A 26,835-nucleotide genomic window follows, 5' to 3' on the forward strand; every position below is an offset into this window, starting at 1 on the left:
AAAAAAAAAAAAACTCTAGGTAAATGACAGTAAAATTGTATCAGAAAAAAAAAAAAAAAAAACCCAAACCAGATATTTTATGAGAGTTGAAGGCTATTATAGTCTCATCAAGATAAAGATCAAAGAATAGAAAGACTAGGAGAAGCCTTTGTGTTTTGTTGTTGTTATATTTTCATTAATAGAAATTGACTCTGTTGCTAGGATCCTGAATTTTAAATTATGGAACTCAGTATTACATTGATGAATTGGAAATGTCAGAGCACATTCTACTAAGTCAAAGAGATACAAAAATTATGAAAAGGATGTGGAGAATCTGATAGAGCTCTGTGTATTCTGCTAGGCTAATAACTAAAGAACTAACTAATTTGAAGTAGATAAAACCATTAGGTTTTCCTCAAGCTTCTAATGTTTTCAAAATGTATTTACCTTATCACTTAAAGACTTATAGTAATAATAATTTACGTTCTGACTCTTTTCCTTAAAAAAGGAACATACATTTGAGGACATAATTCTGCCCTTCTGCAACAGGAAGAACCTATTCTTTTACTGTGTGAATAATTTAACCAGAACCATTGCCCACTGTTAGAGAGTGATTTATACAATCTTTGGCTCAACTTGAGCTTCATGGTGCACTAAGCTCTTGACATTCACCTCTATAAATTGGAGTCAGATTTGTTATTTGTATTGCCAAATATTGACTCAAACTTAAAAAAAAAACTTCCTTATAGCATTACAGAATATAGAATAAAAGAGAACTGAAAGATGATCTTGAGTCAACCACCATTTTATAGATGAGGAAACTGAAGCACAGAGTGACTTGCTGATGTCGCATTAAGCCTGAGCCAGAGCTCAGTTGCCCTATCAGACTGGCACTGCAGCACCAACAACTATGTAGTCTCACATTGGTGAATGAGTATGTTTGGCACTGAGAAGATAAAAACGGAAGAGACATAATACTTGACATCAAGGAGCTCAAGATCGAATAGGAAAAAAAAAAAGCATTATGCTGCACTCATTGTTTCTAGAATGATCTTTCTAAAAATACTAATTGGAACATTTTGTCTGTCCCTGCAGTGGCTCCTCTTTGCCTGTGAGGAAAATCCTCCTCCTTGTTCTCCAACTTCTTGTCTCACTGCATCTATGCTGATGCCCAGATCAGACACAGAGGACCAATAGCTTCTCCCTAAACAGCACATTCTTTTTTTTGTCCTACCAGCCCTTTGCTTATGCTGTCCTCTACCTGCAAAGCCCTCCCCTCATCATTCTCCAGGAGGGTTGTCTCCTTTATAATCTATTTCTTTAGGTTACTGTCCTCCAATCTCCAAGCTCACAGTTAGAATTGACCCTTCCTGCCACTGTGTGCTGCCTGTACCTCTCCTACAGCACCTGTACCACTTGTAATATTTTTTAAAAGATTTATTTATTTATTTATTTATTTATTTATTTATTTATTTATTTATGAGAGGGAGCATGAGTGGGGGTGCAGAAGGAGAGGGAAAAGCAGACTCCCATTGAGCAGGGAGCTGGATGCAGGGCTTGATCCCAGGACCCTGAGATCATGACCTGAGCTGAATGTAGACATTTATCCAACTGAAACATCCAGGCATCCCTGTACTGTTTGTAACATTGACTTCTTAAAAGTAAAAATATATTTGCTATTTACACTTTTGTCTTCCTCTACTAATTGAAGGTAAGCTCTTTGATGGTAGGACCATCTTCTTTGTACCGTTAGAACATTGGCCAGCATCTGGCTCATAAAAAGTCCATTGAAGAAACTACCCATAGAGGACCTTGCTAAGTATTATGGCAATGTGATGAAAGGTGCAGTGGTCGTGCTTGGAGGAGTCATCCCAGGGGAGAAAGCATAGGTGCCAAGTCTTAGATGATCAGTACCCCATCAAGGCAGAGAGCAGGGATTGGTTCCCACCTGATGGCAAGAATAGGAAGGTACAGAGGCCTGAGAAATGGTGGAAAAGGTGGCACTTTTGATACATGGTGAATCGTTAAACTAGATGAAAGTCATTTTGAAATGAAAGTCATTCAGGACCTGTGGAATTCCTTCCATTCAAAGAAAGGAATTTTTATTGTGTTACAAGGAGCAAAAGAAAGAAGAATGTCAATGAACATCAATATTCCAGAGTATGAATGATTTTATTTGCCTTTCAAGAGAAATGGCAATGCAGCAACTGAGGAGAGGTTGCTCTAGAAAAGGTGGGACTGGAATCTCTGAGTCTGGGTGTGACATTGTTGATCTGAGGGTTTGGAGAACTGAGAATGGTCCTGGGGAGAAGTGAGAGCACCTGAAGCAAGGCAGTGAAGGTGGAGACAAAGAGAATGATTGGGCAAGCACAGCAGTGTTGGAACAGTAAGTGGTGACTGGTTGAAGATGAAGAATGAGGGAAAGGGGAGAGTCAAGGATGCTTTCAAGCACTTATCTTGAATATTTAAATGGATGGCAGTATTCTGATATGGAATGCAGGAAGAAGAGGTTTTTGGAAAATAACATTAAGTTGAGTTTGGGACATTTGTGAGATACTTACATGAAGATGCTGAGAAAACGGTTGGAAATATGAGTTTTATCCTCAGGAAATCATGAGCATATCTAGTTGATTACTGAGTCCACAGGAGAAGATGAGATCATCACGAGATCATGAGAGGGAGGGAAGAAGGTCTAGGGTGAGGCCCTTGGGAAAGAAGGAGAGGAAGAAGGAGATTTTGAGGACTGAACTGGAATAGACCAAGAAGTAGGAACAAATCCCATGTGGAGTCATGGAAGCAGGAGGCAAAGAGAGTTTATTCACAGGGAAGAAAGAATTAATGGTGTCAAAACCAAAGGATGAGGATAAGGAGATTGAAAAAGAGTCTCAGAGGACCGTAATATAAGGCTTTAGAAGACTGGCTGGGCTGGAGGGAGTCCAACATAAGCTGGCATAAGCATTGGGGCAGTGAATCAGGACAAAAGGCTCCCTCTGTTTCCTAGTCTCATCCAATTCATAAGGCTGAAGTTGAATTAAAGTAGGATTTATGCTAAACAGTTTCATTTATTTAGGGCTAGTGAAATTGAGGTGGTTGAGTCATCTCCACCAAGAACTTGATAAAGAACTGAAGAGCTTTCACATTTTCTTCTTTTTATGTGTAAGTTGGGAGTAGATTAAGGAAGTAGCTGATGAAAGAGGAAGAGGTAAAAGGAAAACACAGAAAAGAAGAGGAAATAAGTATGTACCAAATAGCAGTCCCAGAGCTTTTCATTTACTTACCTCCACATACTCTAGGGTCTATTCATAGGAAAACTATAGGTTAGCATGGCCAATATAGGTTTCAGCAGACCAGCAAGTAATGCAATCACCATATAATTTGCTCCAAATTCCTCAAATCTGTTTTACTAAGGGATTTAGTAAGTGTGGTGACTTGAAGTGTGTGCAGGTAGTGTTGAAATTGAAAGTATAGAAATCGAAAGGAAGTACTTAGACATTTTTAGAGCAAATAAAGAATGCTCTGACATACAAGCATATCATCAGCAGACTCATGTCACCAAGCAAGATATAGATAAGTTTGGGTGTTGTGGAATTCGCACAGGGAGTCACATGGATCATGACCCTGTGCACTAGTCATGTGCAGGAAGACCAGGTATCAGATCAACAGTTGGGAAATCTTTAAGAAGCACCTCCCTCCCAAAACAAAACAAAACAAAACAACCCCCTCCCTCCGCCCAACAAACAACAGATAGTATGAGAAGCACTGCATTAGATCACAACCCATTTGTGAGTCTTCTTATAGTTAGCTTGGGACAAGCTAGTTGACAGCTTGAACACACACCAAAAAATTTAGATATAAAGTCAGAGGAAATTAGAAGTCATTGTAGATGATGTGAATTAGTGCTAGAAATGTCCAAAGTTACCTTCTAAAAAGATCTTCTAGATTGAATGTGGACTAGTTTATTTTTTAAATTGTTTTGTTCATTATAGTATCTCCAAGGTCTATAACAATCCTTGGCACATGGTGGACACTAAATAAGTGTCTGTTGAATATTGAATTAGTTGTTCTGACTACAACATATAGAATTGAGGAAGAGAAAGGTTAGCATTAGAAATTGTGGCTAGGAGAATTTAAAGACTGTCTAAATATAGATTGATGAGACTAATCAGCCTACTGCACATAGGAATAAGGAAAATATGAATCTAAGAAATAATGAGAAATTCCTCCAATTTTCCCATCTCAGTAGGTAGCTTGGCTATCCACTAAGGTCCAATTCAAAAATTTGGGGCTATCTTTCAATCTTCCTTTTGTCTTTGTCCCCAGTATTGTGTCACTCTCTGAGTCTTAAAAATCTCTTTATTCTGACTTCTCCTATTTACACTGCTTTAGTCCAAGTTGTGGCACTTTCCCCAGGACATTTGCAATAGCTTCCTAAATAGTTACCCTGTCCTGGCCTGTTTGTTTCTTTCTTTCTTTCTTCTTTCTTTCTTTATTTCTCTTTCTTTCTTTCTTTCTTTCTTTCTTTCTTTCTTTCTTTCTTTCTTCTTTCTTTCTTTCTTTCTCCCTCCCTCTCTTCCTCCCTCTCTCTCTTTCTTTCCTGAAGATTTTATTTATTTATTTGAGAGAGAGTGCATGCGCTTAAGAGAGCAAGAGAGCAAGAGCAGGGAGAGGAGCAGAGGGAGAGGGAGAAGCAGGATTCCCACTGAGCAGGGAGTCCCACTTGAGCTCAATCTCAGGACCCTGGGATCATGACCTGAGCTGAAAGAAGACACTTAACTGACTGAGCCCCTCAGGCACAGTCATCTGAGTCACCCTCATTCACCCTTTCTTTCAAATTTTAAAATCTGGTGTTTTTACTTTTTTGTTTAAAACACCTGAATGGCTCCTGACTTACCTTCTAAACTTAAGCAATACTTAAACTCCATGGTAGGGCAGCACCTTACAAGGTCCTATATCATCTGGCACTTGTGCCACATTCCAGTCTTTTCTTCTGGTCTTTGAACCTAAGCAACAACACTAAACTACTTATAACTCTAGCCCCAACGGTGTACATGCTAGTTAGTGCCTCTGTGCCTTTGCTTATGCTATTCCTTTTGCCTAGAATGCTCTCCACGCCTACATCCTGCCTACTGCTCCATCTGTGGTAGTTTCCTTTTACCGTGGTAATAAGCTACCACAAACTTAGTGGCTTAAAAATGACACAAATTTATTACTTTGCTTTTTTGGAAATCAGAAGTCTGAAATGAGTATCAGAGGCTAAAACCAAGGTGTTGGCAGGGCTGTATACCTTTTGGAGATTCTAGGAAACCATCTGTTCTTTGCTTTTTCTAGCTTCTTGAGGTCTCCTGTATTTTTTGGCTGATGGCCATGTCAGTCCAACATATGCTCTCATTGTCACATCTTTTCTGCCTCAGACATTCCTGTCTCCCTTTTATATAAAGACACTTATGATTATCTCAAGTCTACCTGGATAATTTGTAATCTTTCCATCTTCCCTGAAGTTTTTTCTAATATTTTATCTATTTATTTGAGAGACAGCATGAGAGAGAGAGCATAAACAGGGGGAGGGGCAGGAGGAGAGGTAGAAGCAGACCCTCTGCTGAGCAAGAAGCCCCACGCAGGGCTCTATCCCCAGGACCCCAGGATCATGACCTGAACCAAAGGCAGATACTTGACCAAATAAGCCACCCAGGCACCCCTTGTCTTCCCTGAATTTAATCACATATGCAAAGTTCCTATCACTAATCAGGAAACATATTCATAGATTTTAGGATGTGGGCGTATTTGGGAGCCATTATTCTACCTACTACACCATGCACCTCTAGTTGATCTCTTAAAACTCAGCTAAGATATCACTGTTTTTCTGAAGTGTCCTCTGCTAATCCTTCAACTCAGAGCCAGTCACTCTCTATTTTGTATCATATACATGCTACCATCACTGCGTGGATTAGCTTGTATTGCATATATTAATTTTTGAACATGTCTATCTTGCTACTATACTTGAGCTCCTGAGGGAGCAGCTTATTTATCTTTGTATCACCAGCACAGTGCATAACATACAGGAAATATGAGCTATGTTTATTTTTAAAAAAATGAATGTGCTAGGCATTGTGTTGACCTGTCCCTATTTTGCCTCAAGTCACATGGGCTTTCTAATACTTCTCGATCATGCATTCCTTTCCATCCTCATCTCTCTATCTGTAATGCTCTTCTTTCAACTTTTCTGTTCTATGAATCCTTATTCATTCTTCAAGATACAAATTAAAAAAAATTATCCCCTGTTATGGCTTCTGTGATCTCAAGACTGAATTAATCATCTCCTCATTTGGGTTGCTAAAATATTTTGTAAATATCTGTATTTCATATCTCACATTGTGTTTTGCTTGGTTATATATACATCTGTTTCTCCACAAGGTATGCAAGGACCATATCTTATTTATACCAGTCCTAAGCACATAACAAGGGCTCAACAATATTTATTAAATTAATTGAACATGTGAACAAATGACCTTGGAGAGGATGGGCATGGAAGGCAACAGAAAAGAACCAAAGATAAAGCATGCCCTGGAGTAAAGGAAAGAAGGGAGAAAGAGACCAAGAAGACACTTGCAAAGCACATTCAGAAGACTCAGGGAAGCAGAGTGTGATGGAGACCAGAGTCAGAATGATTGACCTCTAATTAAAGAAGAGTGTGAGCAAAAGTACCAAATGCCACTGAGATGCTGACCTGGGACATCAATTAAAAAGGCTGTTGGACTTGACCTTTAAGAGATCCTAAAGGCTTTAGAAAGCACAGCTTTTTTTTTTTTTTAATAATTGGAGTTCAATTTGCCAACATATAGCATAACACCCAGTGGGAAGCACAGCTTTGAGAGTGCTCAGAGCTATGGGTCTGTTCCTGTTTTTAGGTCAGGAGAGGATGGATCTCCAGAAGATAAATGACTTGAGGAAAAGGAAAACCAGATCTCCTGATGAATGCCTGAGGACATGAACACCACAGCACAGTTCTAGGTCAGGTTGAAAGGCTTGGTTGGTTTTTTTTTTTTTTTTTTTTTTTTTTTGTAGGTTCTTTTATCTGATACAGAAGATTCCAACTGGTAGGAGATATGGGTACTTCTCAAGAAATACAGGGACCAACTTGACATGTTCCCTTAAAATAACCAGAAATTTTCATCAATAGGGCACATTCAGCATGGCAGTCTAAGGACATTTAGAATTTAAGGAAAATGTCTAGTCTGGCTACAGATCTGAGAAGAATTTCCTTTCCACGCAGCTTTTCTGGATATTGGGATTTCCTATATGAGTCATTTTCTGACCTAGTGGACCAATATTCTCCACATCTCTGCCTGCCTTGAACCATGCTCTCTTGTTTTCTACCAAAACTGCCTTTTCTAACCTATGTCCTATTTGGCTAAAGTTTATGGCCAGCTGTTTGTCCTGACCCATACTAAACTTAATCTAGACAAACTCTTACGCCTGCCATCTTCCTGGATTTTCTTCCCAAATGGATTTCATCTAGCTTTTTCTTCCATGATCTGTTTCTGTTGTGCTCTAAATCAATCTACTCTGGGCTGACAGGTCATTAATTCTCAATAGGAGTAAGAATGGTTCTTAGGAAAAAAAAAAAAAAAGAATGGTTCTTAGGGGATGAAAGACAAACTTAATTTTTTTTTTTTTAATGTATAAGGTCCACATTTAAACATAAAGAACACCAACTGATAAAACAATATGTCTGTGGAATTAAAACATCATGGAGGAGAGCAATTTTAAAACGTCTGAAAAGTCTTCTTAGGAGGGCAATAATGAAAAAAAAAGTTCAGAGGCATTATGTTAGATAATGAAGCTGAGATTCAAGCTATAAGAGGAACACAAGAAGAATGGATAGTGAGTCGCAGAGGCAGTCAAGGTTGGTTACTTGACTGAGTAGATCATGGAGAAGATTCCAACCTAACAAATAAATTTTGAGCATTTATTATGTGCTGTGAGCTATGTGAAATCCTTTCACATTTATTAGCAGGAAGCTTCTCCTTATTTGAGTCTCAGTGTACCTGTTTCTTACAGGAACAATGACAACATTTTCCATTGAGATGGTAGCCCACCTACCTCCTTTCTGCTTCAGCACCTTTTATGCTAATCACACACTTGGAGGTAACTCCTCATTCACATTTTGCAACATAAGAAAATGAAAAACAGTTCAGCTTGTGTTTGTAGAAGCTCCTTTCATGGCAGCATTTCAACAGGTTGGGCAATTTAAAAGATGCAATTGTAATCATGACTAACTCATTAAGATGCTTGAGTGAAATCTGAACATCCTTAACCTACTTTTGAAAAGAGAGGCAAGGAAAATACAGGATTGGGAATAATCCAAGGAAAACAATTTCAAGTCTTTGAACAATAGATGGACTCTAAAACCTCCTTAGCTGGGCTTGAGGTAGGCTAGGACATGAAATAAAATATTGCTCAAAGGAAGCCCAGCAATCATTTGTATCTATTTGCTCTCCTAGAATATAACCTTTATTTGGTTGATTGTTTTGACTTTTAAAATATTCTTTGTTTTCTCATAGCATTCATTAAGAATTTATCACCTAGTCTTTGCATTTTATCTTTATTTATAGTCAGTTTGTCTATACTATATACTCATCTCCTGTGCTTGACTCCTAAGCTCTCCTCTCCTGCTTTCCCTCTCTTGTCATGAGGGCTGAAGCAGGGATGATGCTTGGGGTGGGAAGCTGACGGGGGAAGATGGATGAGCCACAGTGTCCACTTAGAATCCAGAGCAAACTCTTGGCAGCTTATCCGTGGTAAATCTTGTTTTCAGCTTCTTGTTGACTTTATCACCCACTTTGTGTGCTTAGCTCTCTGATGGATGTTATCATCAGCTCCGTTTATTCACAATGCCAAGAGCACCAGTTGAAAAGAGAAATATTCAGGAAAACCTACTCTTTAAGTGTCAAGTTGACCAGAAAAAAAGAAACATCATTGTTTTATTGGATTTGGCATTGTTTTATAAATAAACAATCATTTATATTTTGTCAAAGTAGTTGTGCCTGTGGTCATGGTCTTATTCCTCCTTTTTGCTTGTACTCTGTGCTCCAGAAGGGAAAGAAGAAGGGAAGGGAAGATTTTTGAAACGTTTTAAGTGAAAGTCTGAACCACAGGTAAATGCATAACTTTAGGGGATAAGGAAGCGTGTCTGCTTAGGCGCCCACAATTGAAAGGGACCACTGACTACAAGGAGAATGGAGACAAGGGACACTGGTGGGTAATTAGACAGCTTTTCCATATCTGGGTCATATGTACACCATAGCCTCAATATATCTTTAAATTTTTGTAAATTCTTGGAACTTTGAATATATGCATTTGAACAATTCTTTCAATATAGTAGATATCTGCAGGCTGCCTTGGAAATAGGACACTCTGAACTTAATCCCTGCTGTGACATTGGCTGACTCTATAACTTACAGCCTTTTCATTTCTCCAAGAGGGCATAAATAATGGAAAGCATAGAGACGTTGGAACTGTTACAGTATGGATTCATTTATCCCTACCACTTATTAGCTTGTTGACTTTGGATAAGTTAACTTCTTTGAGCCTTGGTATCTTTATTTGCATGGCTTAAAAGAAAATTTTTTTAAAGTGTAGTTGACACACAATGTTACATCTTTATTTGCTAGATGGAAATAAAAGACACCTACCTTGCAGGAATGTTGTGAGTATCTAAGGGAATCATGTATGCAAAACACCTAGCACATACAAATCTCTGAAAAATGGCTACTTTCATAGGGATATCTGCACCCAGAAATGGGAAAAGGTTAGGCGACAAAAGGCCTGGGGGTTCTGAGCTCATTAGTTGCTAGATGTTTCCTTAACATTATGGTATCATTAGAGAATGAGGAGAATGCAACCTGGTCACATAGAAATCCAGGCCTGTTTTATTTCTGGTCACCACAGCCATCGGAATGTACAGAGGTAAAGCAGAAAGAGAGGGAGATGGGGAGAGAGAGAGGGAGGGAGGGAGAAGGAGAACAAGAGCAAGAGAAGAATGGAAAGGATCTGTTCTTCCCAAAGGCAGAGAATCTCCAGCATTCCTTTAGCAGTAGGACAGGAATAAAAGGTAAATAGTTGCCTGGTGGTGGTTTGCTCCCCAAGCCAGGCAATCAGAGTTTCCTGCTCAGTCTCTACAGATGTTGATCCTTAGCTCTGGATAAGTCCCTTGGAGAGTATTTCCCTGAAAACAAGAAAGGCAGCTGCATAACTGCCCAATCTGTGGAGCTGACAAACTGGTGTGTCATCAAAGAAAGAGAGAGTCATGCAAAATAAAAGACTGTGGTTCAACCTCTCAGTCAGAGAGTCAGGTGGCTATGAGGCGGCACGTTGACTCTTGCTCATTAATAAAGTTTGTCTTTATGTCCTCCCCCTCTTTGCCTGTCTGCCCACTGCTAGGCACTCACTGCCTACCTAAATCACTGCTTATCTATCAAGTGTGTCTTATGAACCCAACATTCATTCAACACATCTATATCAAATATCTTGTATGAGAATAACAAAAATAATAAATAGATTTTGACCACGCACTTGGGAAGGTCCCAATACCACAGTCATATGTTCAACTAATTGTTAAATCATATGTATAGTATGCAGAAATCAATGGCAGAAGGACTCAAGGAAAGACACAACAAATGTAAAGAAAGGTTCACAGAGGAGATGACATTTGGGCTAGGCCTTGGGCCAGGATTCCACTTATCAAGGGGAAGATGGGGTGGAGGAGGGAAGGGAGTAAGGCAATGCCAGGCAAAGGAAATACATGTGTAGCGGTGAAAAGCACATGAGCCCACAGTGCATCTGGGGACCAGCCTATTGTCTGATGTTCTTGGAACATAGGCTGTGCAACACAGGGGCAGGGAGAGGAGGTATATATGGCCAGATGCCAGGAGTTTTCTGTGTCAGCATATGGTGTCTGGGTGCTGACTACAGGGAATGGGACCCACTGGTGGGTTTAAAGTACAGAGTGATAGGATGATACTTAGATTTTGGACAGTCCTATGGGCTGCAGTGTAGTGAATATAGGTGAGCTGAAAGCTGGGAGATCAGTTGAGAAAAGCATCAATTGTGTCAAATGTGGAAAATGGTCAAGGAGAATAAGGACTGAGAAGGAGTTCATTGCATTTGGCATTTTAAGGTCTTTGGTGACACCTAAAAGTAATTTCACTAGAATAATTTAAGCAGAAGCCAAATATCTAAGCCAGTGGTTCTCAAGCTGTTGTCTCCAGGCCAAAGGCATCAGCATCACCTGGGAACTTGCTAGAAATGCAAACTACCCAGCCTCATCCCATACCCCCTCACAAAATTCTGGGAGTAGAGTACCCTCTGGGTGATTCTGAGGCATGCCAAAGTTTGAGAACTACTGGCCTGAACAAATCTTTCGCCCTCTCTTCTCTAAGCTGTCCTTATCATGAACCAACTCTTCCAAAACTGAGCTGATGCCCTCAATACTCATCAATATCATGGTTTCTCAGCTATCTGAGTAAGTTCTTACCTTTGTCAGTTGTATGCTCTTACCAACTCTCTCTCTCTCTGTGTATACACACACACACACACACACACACACACACACACACACAATCTTTACCTGGCAAAATTGAACTCATTCTTCAAGGCCTAACTCAAATGCCATCTCCCTAGGAAGTCTGTCTAATTTTCTCCAGGCAGCCCTTCTGTGGATCCTTTCACACATATCTCTATTATTGCATTTATTCTATTGTGTTGTGTTGTTTGGTTTACTGTCTTCCCCACTAGATAGGAGCTCCTCAGGAGCAGGGACTGCCGTGTTCATCTCTATTTCCCCATTGTTTTTACATAGTAGATGCTCAATAAATGTAGAAACAGAAAGCTGTACTGCGTTGAGGAAGTAAGAAAAGCCAGGGAGAAACTACTGATTTAAGAGGTTTATGAGTGAAAGGAAAGAGAAATTTGTCTGAGCCTACAATTGAAAGCAATTGTGTATGTGCACACATGTGTGCATTAAGGCTGGAAGAGAATTGTTGGCCAAGAGGATTAAGCCTGTAGAGGGCAAGAAATGAATGACAGTCAAAGTGCGGGCAGATGGATAATGAATGGCGAGATGATTTAGAAAAGTCAGAAGGGGATGAAATCAATGGCCAATGCAGAAGGATTAGCATTGCAATAAAGAAAAGACTTTTCTCTGAGATATATGGGCAGGAAGGAAAGGTGGGAACATAAGAGCTGAGTTGTAAGGTTAAAGGAGACAGGTTGGGGGAGCCCTTTGTTGGTCTACCAGTATAGAAATGGGGAAGGCTAGGGACAATTTTACAGGGGAGGGGATATTTGACTTAGGAGATGTCTTTATTGAAGTGGGAAGTGAGGCCTTCTGCTGGGGAGGAAAGAGGGAACAGAAAGAGGGAAAGAAGCCCAAGGAGAGTGGTAAAGGCCTGTGCATGCCTTAGAAGTAGGGGGTGGGGTATTGAGGTTAGAGAGCAGCAGTGGGGGGTGGGAGCCGTTCTTTGGTGCTGATGCATTATAGCTGCACCCATTCATTCCACTGTCTTTGGTAATGGAAGCAGTATGGGTGGAGTGTCTGCAGGGGCTGTCTCTGCCCTACAATGGGTAACTCTGGATACAGATCCCAATATCAACATAGAAATCATTTTAGTTCTACCTATCATCTATGCTGGAATGTGACACAGACAATAACAATATTACAGAGGACAACCATGTAGCAAGACAGGTAAAGATTTATGATATATGACTTAACTGAGAAAGCAGGATACAAACTATATGTATGTCATGATTACAACTATTTGAAAGGTATGCATGAACACCTGAACAAAAAACACCAAAATGTTATCAGCAATGCTATTATAGGGGATTTTTCCTTTAATTTTTAAATACATATACAGTTAAAAATATGGAAATAAATAGAATTGGTTCTTTCCCTACTGCCTTTGTCTTTCCATCAGGTATTTTCAGGAGAGATAATTTCAAAATAAGAAGTTGTAGTGTAGAACCAACTTACAGAGTTGCTTGAGCTTCTCTTATCTGAATGGCAGAGGCAGAGACATGAAATCCTTGAATTGCTCCAGGGTTGGAGGCTGGGAAGTAAGAGATTGGGCATCACGCTATAGGGGAGCACAAAGAAGGAGTGTGATCAAGCCCTTGTTTCAATAAACTTGGGAGATCAAGCCTACAATAAATGATTAGTGGACAACCTATCCCATGCTCAGGTGAGGAGTCCAAACAATGCGTGGGATTGAATCTCTGAGGTAGAGAGACCTGTGGGCAGGCATACATACTTTTGCAAAGGTCACCTGTATGCCCCTGGAAGTGGTCAGATGGACCTGGGCTGTGCCATTGCTTAGCAGCTATGTGCTCTTGGGCAACCTCCCAGGCTTTGCTTTCTGCCTGTGACGTGGCAGTAATAATACGTACTGATAAGCTGGTTGGAGCTTTACAAACAATAATGCAGGTGAAGTGCCTAATACAGTGCCTAGCAGACAGTGCCCCATTAAGGTTTCCTGCCACTATCTTTATTAATGTGATTAATGATTATTATTCATCAATATTTATGACAGAACTGATTTGCACTGGGGGCACTTTTTCGTTCTTTGAAGGGAATTCAGGAAGGTGTCCTCAGCGTGCTTCTCTCTCACCTCCTGAGCGATGCTATGGGTTCACTCCAGGCCTTCAGGAGGGAAGAAGGAAATATGCAAGGAGGCACTCCACATTGGTTCTTGTTTTGCTAGTATTTGTGCTACTTCCCCCCTTCTAAACAGGTGCGTATTACTCCAGAGTACGCTTTTACCTTCCTCTCCCACTCTTCTGTTTTTCTTCTTTTCAGCTCTTCTTACTTCCCTTTTCTCCCCTAAACCCGAAGTGGTGGATGAGTAAGGAACTACACTATCTTTTGCATGTTCCAAGTTGGCTTTTTGAAAGTTGAAGGCTTTCTCTCAGTTGTAGCACTTTGAGTTTACATCAGTCTGTGTTCCTGCTACTCATCCCATCACTTACATAGAAAAGGTCTAAGCCTCCAACTGCTGCCTTTAGTAAATGCTTTCAAATGATAGTCGTTTGTGGACAGGCAAGCATTCCAGGCCATGAAAGTTCAATTAAGGAAGGCTCTTTTGAGATCACTGTATTTTGCAAAAGAAACCAACAGGGGTGTGAACTGTCCATAGGGCCCTTCTAGGCAACAAGGTGTATTTTCCAGGACTCAGATGTAGATCTTAACGTGGGAACCATTCTCTGTCCTGCTAGTATCTGTTCTTTTCTTACTTAGATGTTTAATAAGTGGGATAAAAGGGGAAAAGTCAAAGTTTTGAAAGAGAAATGCTTAGACCAGTGGTCTGAGCAAAGAGAGCAGAGGAGTCATATCGCATTATTCTTAACAAAAATCAGAATGATTGAAAACAAAAAACACCTTCTGAATTCCAATTTTACGTTCTGTCCCACATTCATGAGTAATCATGACGTACTTTCAGCTTTATTGGAAACCCTATTTGTATATTTTCCAAGGTCATTACCTTCAGCAACAGATACTTGCTCTGAGCCCAACAATTACCACCTCTGTCTGCGCACATTAGCACACATACACACCACTGATTTGTACTTTCGTATAAAATTATTCTTTCCCTTTTTAATTAGAATGCTTTCAGGAGCAAACCCTGTTGTTAAGGCCATGTATGCTTCCATTATAAATACCTGTTCCTAGCCATTAATTATCTCCTGATGAATTACTTAAGAAGATTTTTAAATATTTACTTTTAAAAGTGAGATTTCTTTTCCTTACTTGGGATACCCCCATCTTCATACTTAACCACTTTGAATTCCACATAATAAGAAAATGTTCCCTTTTCTTCTGCTTCAGGGGACTTAGATTTGATCTGTACTCAGTATGAAGGTTTTTTTTTCATACTTTAAGGTGGAAACTTTCTGTATTCCTGGACCTCACTGCTCAAGAATTTATTGGCTAATTGTGAGGGAAGAATATAAGAATGTTGGGTAGAAACAACTGAATAGTCTCTGAGAACAAATGCCTTAACATTTCATAAATATCTACAATTGCATAACCATTTTAGTGACTGAAGCACTGCGAGTCATCCAATAATATTGTGGTTTGATAATTACACAGTTGTGGATTGACACTGCTTTTGAACTGAGGAGACATCCCGGTGCATGCAGGCCAATCCTTTTTTGTGTCATTTTACATAAAGTGTATACATCCATTTAGTATTTGAACTGTAATACTTCCCAGGAGAAAATACTTCGAAATCTTTAAGTTAGGTAGTGCTAAGGTAAGCATTCCTGTACTAACTTTTCTGCTTATCTCATGGATAGTGAGAATTTTGGATTCCTAGTTAAGATACCATTCATCATGTAGTACATGCACATGAGGAACAATTCATTATACGAGGACTATTTTCTTAAATTTTCCTCTTCTTGACATCAATTAAATTGAAATAGCCACAGCCCTAAAAGGGCAACAATTTATCAAGAAGCCCAAATTATAATTTCTTATGTTATTTATACTCTTAATCAGATGAGCAGAAACAATTAGTTGAAAAGTCTGATTGGCTCCTAAGTGTCAGAACTAGTTCGAAATTTGAGATTCCTCCTGCCTTCTGGAACTTGTCCTCTGTTTGAATGAACCTGGTCGACCTCTCAGAATGTGGGTCTTTATTGTGCACTTACTCCATGTTCTATGCAGGACAGCCAACCACCATGGAGTTACAAACATGAACGAGAAACAGTTCCTGTGCTCAAGCTGTTTACAGTCCAGCTTTATAGGCCACCTCAGTTCATTTATATCTCGTAGGCTGGGGACAGGATGAAATGAAAGTGACCTTAGAATTAATCACAGTGCTCTCTACTCTCCTACAAGCCCCATGCTTTATCTCTGTTGTAGTTATGTTACTCTGGTTATGTTGGCCTTCCTGAATGCACTGCAATCTCCAGAGAACAGGGGCTGGGTCTGATACATGTCTGTATTGCCAGAGTCAAGGATGCACTTTGCAGAGGGTGAGATCTCAAAAAAATGTGTTTAAATCAAAGAATATATTTGCTTGCTTGGACTTCCTAATTACACTGAGTCAGTTTGTTTTGTAGCAATATGGCAGACTTGACCAATAAATGGTGAGGCTGGTGGACCTCTGCTCAGAGGTGCCCACACTAAAGATGCTCTTGGATGTGCTTCATTACTGTTGTAGGAGGAGACAGTAGAATGAGACTGAATAAGTCAGAAACAGCAGGAGTTTTGTCTCAGATGTTATTAATTACTTACTTGACCTTGGGCAAGGCATTTAAACTCTATCTCAGTTTCTTCATCTGTGAAATGGGTATAATAATGACTAGCTTGGCTGTTTCCCATGACTGCTCTATGAATCAAATGAGATATTATACTTAAAAGTGTTCTGGAAAGCACCGTACAAATGCAAGGTATTATTTTGCAAATAACTCTTCCTTTTTAATTCTTGCTTCCACTAACGCTTTATCATGCATCTCTGGGTTCCTGAGTTATGTGCTGAGATGTGTGGAATAGCTCAAGCAAAGCCTGATACGTACCCTAGAATCTCTTCTTCAACATCCACAGCATTTAGCTGATTCAGCCTAAGATTTTCCAAAAGACCTAGACAGTTTTGCATCTCTCTCCCATTCATGTAGATATATATGCCCCTCATTCAGCATTTATTCAAAACATATAGTATGAGCACTTATGTGTACTACTGTGCTAGGAACCGGGGCAAAATGGACAACATAGGATTTCTGTCTTTGAGGAGTTTGGTAGTCTACTGGGTCTGAGAGAACAGACTTGGGAACAAATAAATGCCTAATTCAGCATTTGTTTTGGGAGGATATTTTACCTGTTTTTTTTTAAAATTCTTTTTTCTTTTTTATTTATGATAGTCACACAGGGAGAGAGAGAGAGGCAGAGACACAGGCAGAGGGAGAAGCAGGCTCCATGCACCAGGAGCCCGACATGGGATTCGATCCCGGGTCTCCAGGATAGCGCTCTGGGCCAAAGGCAGGCGCCAAACCGCTGCGCCACCCAGGGATCCCTTTACCTGGGTTTTAATTAGTAAAGACATCTATGTATATTTTTAGTTTTGATGAAAATGAAAACTAGTGCTGGTCCTTATTCATGTTTTTCTACTGCTAGGGGTCTGTAGATTTTAATTGGGCCCCAGAGACTGAGGTTCTTCTGTTTATTTGTTTTCGGATGAAAGTTTGTGGGCTCCCATTTTTCTTTGATTCAGTAACATTACGAAACTTCAAGAAAAAGCAATAACTAATTAGTTATAGGATCACCTGAGTATTTTCTTGCCAATTTCTCCTATAAAGTAGGATTTGCTTTGATTAGAAGTATGGTCCTGGGAAAGACCATTCCCAAGTCCAGCTGAGTAATTAAACTGCTGAGTAGTTTGGGGCTGACATCTCCAGGCAGATTCTGGCATTTCATGTCTTCGGCTGCTGCTCAAGTTTTGAGACACCACCAACCACATGATCCCCTGTCTCCTGACAGTCACCTAACTGCACACGATGGAATTTCAGCATAGCTTTGGGGAGAGCTCAACAGGAGAGAGTGTATTTCAATGCACTTCCATCCTGCTAATCAGTCAGGGTTCTAAAGTCATCAATAGTTGCCTGGCTGCTCCACCCGAACATAGCTTTCCCTCTTTCAGCTATATTAGTCGCTTGTCTGTTTTATCTACTCTACCAAACCTTCTTTTCCTTCTCTTGTATTTCCTATATCTGAGAATAGCTCATGATGCTTTAAAATACTGAGGCCATTGCTGATTCTTTGATCTACATTCCCTCTCTCATCTCAACAATTACTGGCCTTGGGAGCCAATGCCCATCTTTTCTGCATCCCCACAGCTCCTAAGTTCCTATTTTGCCGATATAGGGGACAGGCGCAGGTCTTTATTGTTTGCCTGCCTCTGTACTTGCTCCCCATGTCTGAAAAAGCCTTTAGACCTCTCAACATGAGAAGCCTTTTCTTCCTTACCAGATTAATCTTTCCATTCTTCAGTTCTCAGTGCAGCTGTTGAGGTCTTCCGGGAAGCCTTCCCTGCCCATTCCTAGGCTAGGAAAGGACTCCTAGACTGTCAGCTGTGAACACACAACATTCTACTCGTCATACTGGATTTTCATTGTTGGTTACTGGTCTGTCTTTATTCCTCAGCTACTCACACAGCATTTGGCCTATGGCAATATTCACCAAAATGCTACCTGATGAGTCAGACTGCCTTGTTCTCCTCTTCAATTTTTGTCAACTCCAGTTTCCCCTTGATCTTCAGCTCCCATTTTGCTTTGACTATTTTATATCCATGGCTTCCTTCAAAAGATGTCTTTTAAAACACCTCTTTGATCATATCCTTCTGCTACTTTCATTCATAACATCTAATCTTTTTCCTCTTACCTGTGTGGGAATGTATGCAACATTTAAAATTATAACAAATTCAACCAAAGTTATATGTGAACATAGTAATTGTTTTTCTTAAAACAGTCACCTTGGGAAACTGCATACCTATTTTCATTAGTCATAGCCACAGTCAGTTCTGGAGACACTCTTTGGGGATAAGTATCTTCACATTTTTATGAATATATTTTAATAGTGACAAATCCAGTCTTTGCAGGTGATGTTTAAAATTTGTATAGAGCCAAGTCACCATGAACTATATTTAGTGAGTAAAGAGAATGCTCTAACTGGCAACTCTATGGGTCAACTACTAAAAAGTAATGTTATTATCATTCTCTGAACATATTTGCACAAGGGAAATTCCAAAGCTATTTTGACTGATGATGTTATTTTTGAAAAGAGTTTCTAGCATCCCAAGGTGACTAGTCTCAATAATAGTACTTGCTAATTTACTGAAAAGTACTTATTCAAATCCAGTTTGGAACTTCATAAGCCTCTAATCATACCGACTTGCACTTGTTTACTGTTATTTTACATTCTAGTTCAAAATATATTATGTGATAGACACTGGGAATAAATAAGGCCATGGCCTTTGCCCATAAGGTCTTCTCCGAATTGGTTGAGGAGACAGAAATATCAGCAGTCCTGTGTAAAAAAAAAAAAAAAGAAAAAAAAAGAGAGAGAGAGATATTTTAATAAGTTAAGAGCAGTACAGTGGAAAGACTGTCTGTTGAGGGGCAGGAATTTGTTACAGTGTCAGCAAAGCCTTCTCAGGACTGAAGTATTAATGATGATTAGAAGTTCACTAAGAGAAGGAGGGAAGGGGATGACAAGAGTCCTTCCAAACCAAGGGAACAGAAGGTATAGAGACTGAAATAAGAAGATATATTTTGGGGGTAATCTCAAATTGTTCAATACTGTTATGGTGTAAAGTTCACAATGGGGCAGAGAGGATGAAAGATGGGGCCTAGTGAAGTAGAGGCCTTCTATTTACTGCTTTTAAAAGTTTGGACTTTATCCTGTCAAGTAGGGAGGGAGAGGCTCTGTGGGTAGGATTTTCCTTCCCAGTAGGATTGTAAACTCTCACATCCAATTAGTTACATAGGTTTGCACACACCCCCCCCCCCCCCATTGTCTCAGATCCATCTCTTCCTCTCCATTCTGACATTTACCTCATTAGTTCAGGCCTTCATCTCCCCACGCCTGGAGTGTTTCACTAACTCCTGACTGGTCCTCAGATTCCAGTTCGCCTTTTGCTCCTGACAATCAATTTTACACAGGATTATCAGAGGAACTTTCCTTTCCATCAAGTCTCACCCCTGTTCAAAAGCCTTCAGTGATTTTCTATGATCTGAGAGATAACTACTCTTCCCCCCCCCCCCCCACCCCTTTCAGCTTGCCCTTTAAGATTTTACCAGTCTGGTCCCCACCCCCCTTCCCTCCTTGACTCCTGTCACTGCAAATAGTAGCAGAACTCACCTACTTATTCCCTTATCTGTACCTTTATTTTTATGGTGGCTATCCCCTGGAGTTTTACAACCACACAAATCTTTCTGCTTGTTTTGTTTTCAGCTCTTTTCTTTCACAAATAGTAAGCCCACAGGTGCCCATGGAAGTATTTCCCACTCTCCTGCCCTGGAAGTAACCACTATCCTGCTTATATTCTATTACTCTATATTGTGTGTCGTGCATCCATGGGTGGGATTTAGGTTGTTTCCAGTTGTCGGCTTTTACAGGGATTCAGAGTGTCATAGATGCTAATTGTCCGCTTTTTACAAACAATGTGACCACGAATATCTTAGCAAAACCTTCCCTGAATCCTGCAGGATTTCCCCTCAAAAGTAGCTTGTGCAGGGGCATCTGGGTTGAGCGTCCGCCTTTGGCTCAGGTCATGATTGAATCCCGGGGTCCTGGGATTGAATCCCGCCTCAGGCCTGCTTCTCCCTCTGCCCGTCTCTCCCTCTCTCTCTGTGTCTCTCATGAATACATAAATAAAATCTTAAAAAAAAAAAAACAAAAAACCAAAAAACTAGCTTGTGCATCCTGCATCTTCCGTATGATCCCTTTGTGCTGAGCACACTGCTAACTAAGAAGTTATTTGCTGAACGAATGGATGGATGGATGCGCGGTGCAGCACGGCCCAGTCGACGGCCCGGTTCCTTTTCGGTGGGCTTTGGCCTGAGCCCCCACCCCGGGCCCTCCCTTGGCGGCGCTGGCCCTTCCCTGCGCATTCCTGCAGGCGGCCGGGGGCGTGCAAGTGTGGGTGTGCGGGGGCGAGCCCCACGTCCCTGGACGACTCCGTCTCTCCGCGCAAGTTCACGACGGCCGCCCCGGCGTCTCAAGTTCAGGGGCCTCTCGGCGCCTCCCCCCGCCGAGGCCGGGCTGGCCGCGCGCCGCCGAGCCAGGGCGCCCGGGGACCGCCGCGGGGGGAGAAGCGGGGGGAGAAGCGGGGGGTCCGGCGGCGGCCTCGGCGGAGATCCCTCCGCGCGCAGCCCGGGCCGGCGCTTCTTCCTGCGGGAAACCCCTGGGTGCCGCGGGCGGCGGGTCGGGCCCGGCGACAGGGGGCGGGGCTTGCGGGGAGGAGGCGGCCGAGGCGGAAGGACACACGAGGCTGCTTCGTCGCTCTGCCGAGAAAGTTTCAGCCGAACTTCGGGCGGCGGCTGAGCGGCGGCGGCGGCCCGGGAGCGGCAGGCAGGCGCGGCGGGGCGCGGGGGGCGCCGAGCGCCCGATCCTCGGCGCGCAGCGTGAGGCCGGGAGCCGCCGGAGCGGCGGGAGGAGAGGAGCGTGCGGGGGACCCTCTTTGGGGACCCCCTCCTCATGTGGATCTGCGCGGGCGGCGGCGGCGGCGGCGGCGGCGGCGACCGAGAAGATGCCCGGCCTGAGCCCCGCTCGGCTGTGGGCGCTGCTGGCGCTCGGGCTGAGCTGCGCGGCCCCCGCGCGCGGTGAGTATGGGGCCGGGGTCGCTGTCCGCTGCGCCGAGCCACCTGGGGCGACCGTGCCCGCGCTCCCCACCCGCTTCCCGTCCTCCGCGCTGGGGAAGGCCGGGCCCCGAGGAGGCCCCTCGGTCCCCCGAGGTTGGACACCGCCGGGGCCGCCTCCTCCGCACTCCCCGCTGCCCCCACGCCCCTTGGCCGCCGGCCCCACTCACGCCTCCGCGGTGGAAGGGGGGCCGGGCCACGAGCCTTGAGACTCGCTCTCCAAGTTCTTGGGTTCGGGCAGTTGGGCTGTTGTGCCTTGTGGTTCGGCGTGTCCTGGGGCCGAGCAGCCCGAGACGCCCCCCGCCCCCCCGGCCCCCCCGCCCCCCATCCCAGGCCGGGGACCGCAGATGGGCCGAGCAAAGGAATGCGGGCTCCGGCGTGCAGGGAGGGGGCAGGGCCTGGAGCGCAGCCGCTTACACCTTCCCTGCCAGCCGGAGGCACCCCCCGGGTGGGTGGGCTTGCTTCGGGCGGGGGCAGGGTCTCGTGGGGCGCCCGGGTCCTGACACCCCAGTCCCCGCTCTCGGTCGGTCCGCTGTGTTTTGCCGGAGTCTTTGAAAGGTGGAGGCAGGAGCCGTAGGGAGGCCGGTGTGGCTGCATGCGGAGCCACATGATTTAAAAATCTCAACTGCTGTTATTCTTTCCGAGGCGCTGAGCTCGGGCGCTGTTTGAGAGTCTGTGTTCGGCCCCAGGAATGTGGTGTGACGATCACCAACTCCTCCAACCTGGCAGCAGCGTTTGCTGCTCTTTTGGCGTGGTGGGGGTGGGGCAGGGGCGGGTGAGGAAAAGTGGATACGTCGATTCAAAGTGCTTCCTTGGAAAGCCTCTCTATGGTTGGATATTAGCAACCATCTTTCTGAACACGGTTGGACCAAGGAAAGGAAACCGAATCACGTCTTATGCATCCCACCCACGATCTTAGATTCCGAATTTCTTCAGACTGTTCAGTAGAAAGAGCGCGGCTTTTGCAGCCCTCTGCAATCCTGGGTTCAAATCCAGCTCTGCGGCATGAACTCACCAATCAAGTGAGAATGAAATTACCCAGCTAATAGGATTAATTAAGAGAATGTATATTAAACCCATGGCAGGCAAAAGGTACTCAGAAAGTCCTTTCAGGGCAGGACCGTGCTTTATTTTTTATGAACTCTGCTTCCAGCGGGATGGTAGCTTGTGCATGTGATAGGGTCTTCTTTTCCTTCTTTTCCTTCTTTTCAGCTTCATCTGAAGGAAGATTTTACCTTTACTAACACACACACACACACACACCACAAAACAAAAAAACAGCTGATCCAAGAGCTAAATCTTTGCAAAGAAAAAGTTAAGAGTTTTAGAAACGTTTGCTCTTTGTTCATTGTTAACAGATAGTTGGCATGCCAATCACAGATGTTTAAACGAGAACAAGTTTTTTTTTTTTTTTTTAAATCGCGGTACTGAGTTGTTTAGCACCAACCAGATCCGTCTTGGAAAGCTCACATCCCATGCACCTCTGTGTCCCTAAGAATTTCAGAAGTGGACCAGGAGGCTATGTGATGATGAACCAAAATCATTGTTTTGGAAGAGTTTAACAAAACAGGATGACATTTTTGCCTTTGATTTTTCTTTTGAGTGGAAAGCTTGACTGCAAGTGTAGATTTAGAATAAAAAGGAGTATAAACAGTGGGCTAGTCTGAGGATTACAATCCTTGGTTTCTACCATTAACTTGCTTTAGTAAATAACTTAATCTTCATGATCAGTAGTCTCCTTACCTATGAAAAGAACTAAAGAAGTGATCTCCTTTAGAGAGTTGCAGGGAATAATAAATATGATTGCAAGGCGATTTGCAAAATTAGGTGTTAAATGGTTAAGACTGATGTCAGAAATAGGATTTCTCTGGCAGTGTAGGGCTTCTCACATTCTAGGACCTCAGTACATAGAATATCCTTTTCTATACTTCTATACTGATGAGGTATTGCTATTACCAGCTAGCTCTTAGGTGGACAAGTTGAGAGTTACCTCAGAGGACTAGATATGGGTATTTTTTTAGGCAGGAGTTCTTCAGATACTAAACTACTGCAATAAAAGATATTTAAAAACCTGTTTTTTGGTACAAATCTTCAGTCTTTTCAGAGTCTAGCGGTGGAGGCTTCTTCAATCTTCTTAATCTGTTATCATTGTTTTTGTCAAAGTACTGCACTCTTTCAAATTTTTGAGTGTTCCTGTATTTGGAATTATGGCCAATTGTTAATTTAAATGTCACTTGAGTTTCTAAGGCAAGAAGCAGTCAACCCAGTTGTCATTGTCAAACAGCTATCCAAAACCACCTCTTGCTCCTTGTTTTCTTTTACTTTGCAATGGGAAGTGTTTTCCGGGTTTTGTAGCCTGCTAGATAATTTCTCAGCCGAATTCTCTTGCTTTATAAAAAAAAATCACAAAGAGGAATGTTTTTTCCCTTTCAGATGAAGATGAAGTTTAGACTATTTTCCTTTTTCTTTCTTGTTCTTTCTGTATTATTAGTCTCTTTTGCAGGGGCAGTGGGTGGGAGGAAGGAGAGTGATTATCTTTTGTCTCTCTTCTTTTTCCTGATGTTTTGTTTTTTAAAAATATTTATATACATCTCCTTGGCATCCCTCTGCACTATTCCCATACTACTGTGTCTTCCAGAGGCTTTCTGTGGTATCGAGGAGTAATTTCTGGTTTACCTGAATTGTATTTGCTGACTTCAGGACCTTTAGAAAATGTTTAAATTCAGTGGGATATGCTTGGATGCTTCAGAGCAGCCTTACAATACATTTTAAAAATATCACACCCACAGAAATTCTATTTTGCCCACAAAATTTGCATCAATCTAGTTCCCACTCTGATGCCATTCCTAGTGGTTCTCCTTACCCCGTCCCCTATGATAGAACAAAGCTCAATATCCTGGTTGCATCAAAATCAGCTGAGGCAACTCTTGGACTCAACACTCAGTGATTATGATACAGTAGGTCTGAGAATCTGTATTTTTCAAGGTTTATAGTAACTTGTTGGAACCCCACTGATAGTTCATTATTCTGTCTTCTACTGTGTATATGGGGATCTTTCCTTCTTAATTTTAATAATTGACAGAATTAATCTAACCTTAGTCAACTATTCCAGTATCAAATATTCCTCCACTGTCAAAGATTTTTTAAATCGTTAATATAAAAGCTATTGAGTATAATGCTATTTTTTCTTGTTCATCTGGACACAATGGGTCCCCATTGTCTCTTTAGAAGGGCTTCTTATATTTGAATGATATGTTATAAATCCTCTCCCTGATCCTTTTCTTCTGTGTTGTCTTTTTTTCAAGCTTCATTCATATATATAATTTTGGACTCCCTTTATTTGTCCTTAGTGGTTTTAGAGTAAAAAATCCTAAGCCATGATTTGAATGAAAATGTAAGAGATTTTACATTACCCTTATATTATGTTTCCACTTGTTATTTAAGTGCTTTCTTTCTTGACATCTCTACGTGGATGCCACAACTTGAACCTTTCATTTTCCTACTATTTTTCCTTATTCTCCTTCTTCTCCTTCTCTGCAAATGATTTGACACCAAAGGTTTTATTTTCTTCTACTCTTTTTTTAAAGATTTTATTTATTTATTCATGAGAGACACACAGAGAGAAGCAGAGACATAGGCAGAGGGAGAAGCAGGCTCCCTATGGGGAGCCCAATGTGGGATTCAATCCCATGACCCCAGGATCACCATTGGAGCCAAAGGCAGACCCTCAACCACTGAGCCACCCAGGCATCCCTGTTCTACTCTTCTATTTTTATTAGTCTAACATATGTATAATATTTTGGAAAGATCACTGGACTGGGAACCAGAAGACCATCATTCTCCTCCAGGTCTGTATTTGATTAGTAGTATAATCTTGTGGGAGGGATTTTGTGCCTCCATTTGCTCAGGTATGTTGTCCATAGTCACTGAGCCAATTAGAGTCAAGTAGAATTTCTCTCTTTTGGTCTGCAGTCCATGCCTCCTTCACACTCCACACCACTTCTGTCTTTTTACAAATGAACTCATGTACACGGAAACACTTAGAACATCCTCAAGTGCTTATTGTTAATATGTACTTCTTGAGGAAGAGAACTGTGTTTTCATTTATGTGTTTTTTTCTAGTATATTTACCCTGTACCTGGCACAGTGCCTTGGCATCTAATAGATACTTAATATTTGTTCAATTGAACAATTACTTTTAATTATTTTCCTTTTCTTTTTAAAAAGATTTTGTTTATTTATTCATGAGAGACATAGAGAGGCAAAGACATAGGCAGAGGGAGAAGCAGGCTTCCTGCAAGGAGCCTGATGTGGGACTTGATACCAGGATCCCAGGATTACAACTGAGCCAAAGGCAGATGCTCAACCACTGAGCCACCCAGGTACCCCACTTTTATTTTCTTATTCTGAACTACTATTGTACTCCAAGACAGTTATTTATTTATTTATTTATGATAGTATTTTCCAGATACATTGCTTATGTTACATTTGGGGAAAAAACAATTGTTTCCCTTCCCCTGAAGTTTGATTAAACTTGCCATTTTGAATTTGTGTGTGTGTGTGTGTGTGTGTGTGTGTGTGTATGTAGTTTCTTCTTTCTCTTTTTTTTTCTGATCACTTCTGCAAATCATAAAGGTCACTTTGACTTTGGAATTTAACCTCAAAGGCACTGGCATCCACCCCCTGCCTCTTACTTGAGCTGTTTCTACAGTTTCCTGTATTACTATATTATGAGACCAGCAATTTCTGTTATTTTGCTCAGAATTGCCACACTTTATTGTAATTTGGTCATTTGGGGGATTATTGGAATAGTTTTAAAATTAGAGTTAACTAAGTTTATGCTTGTTTTGATGATTTTTTTGAGTTTTTTACATTATGAGCTGAATATTGCAAACTAGTATTAGACTAAGAGGATGCATACATTTAATAAAGTTTGTTTTTTTTCCTACCAGAGAAGTTCCCTAAAAACCACTACCACCAACAAAACTCTAAAGATGAGATGTGATAAATGAAACTTTGAGAGAACCATATAGTGCATGAGCTATCTCTGCAACACGATTTGCTCCTTGAGGGTAGACACTGTCACACACATCCCTTCTCTGGTACATAAAATTTGTCTGGCATATGCCAAACATGTAGAGTCATCCAAGCAGCAGGTTGGCTTTGTCACAGCACCTGTGACTCCTGCTCTGTCCTCCCCACCTTTGGGACATTCTAGAGAAGAGGCTGATGGTGATCAGGGGTGTGTCTTTATGCTCTTTTCTCCTTTGAAGAGAAGAGATCAGTTGAAAGCTGACCCCACCTACAGACATTTATGCTATCTCTTTTTGTTAATTAATGGGTAGCTGAAATTTTCCTCTTTGTTGACCTATGTGTTGGCAGAAACTTTAAAATTCATCTAGTCCTTCTATCCTTTCCATACTGGATCTGCTCCTCTTACAACATCCT

General features: G+C 41.8%; 1 protein-coding gene and 1 long non-coding RNA gene across 2 annotated transcripts in view; one reads left to right on the plus strand and one right to left on the minus strand.

Moving 5' to 3' along the window:
- Positions 1-18,886: 18,886 nt before the first annotated feature.
- LOC144280508 (uncharacterized) lies at positions 18,887-21,710 on the minus strand. The gene is made up of 3 exons (XR_013348908.1): positions 21,558-21,710; positions 19,582-19,668; positions 18,887-19,054 (listed from the first exon to the last, which is right to left on the minus strand). It is a non-coding gene; the product is annotated as an uncharacterized LOC144280508 (long non-coding RNA).
- NOTCH2 (notch receptor 2) overlaps positions 20,833-26,835 on the plus strand; it is a 160,998-nt gene continuing 154,995 nt past the window's right edge. The window contains exon 1 of the mRNA XM_077842629.1: positions 20,833-21,351. Within this exon, the coding sequence (XP_077698755.1) occupies positions 21,279-21,351 (73 nt within the window). The 5' untranslated portion in view covers positions 20,833-21,278. The remainder of the gene's footprint in view (positions 21,352-26,835) is intronic.

The sequence above is a fragment of the Canis aureus genome, chromosome 12 (assembly GCF_053574225.1).
Source record: "Canis aureus isolate CA01 chromosome 12, VMU_Caureus_v.1.0, whole genome shotgun sequence".
Classification (NCBI taxonomy): Eukaryota; Metazoa; Chordata; class Mammalia; order Carnivora; family Canidae; genus Canis; species Canis aureus.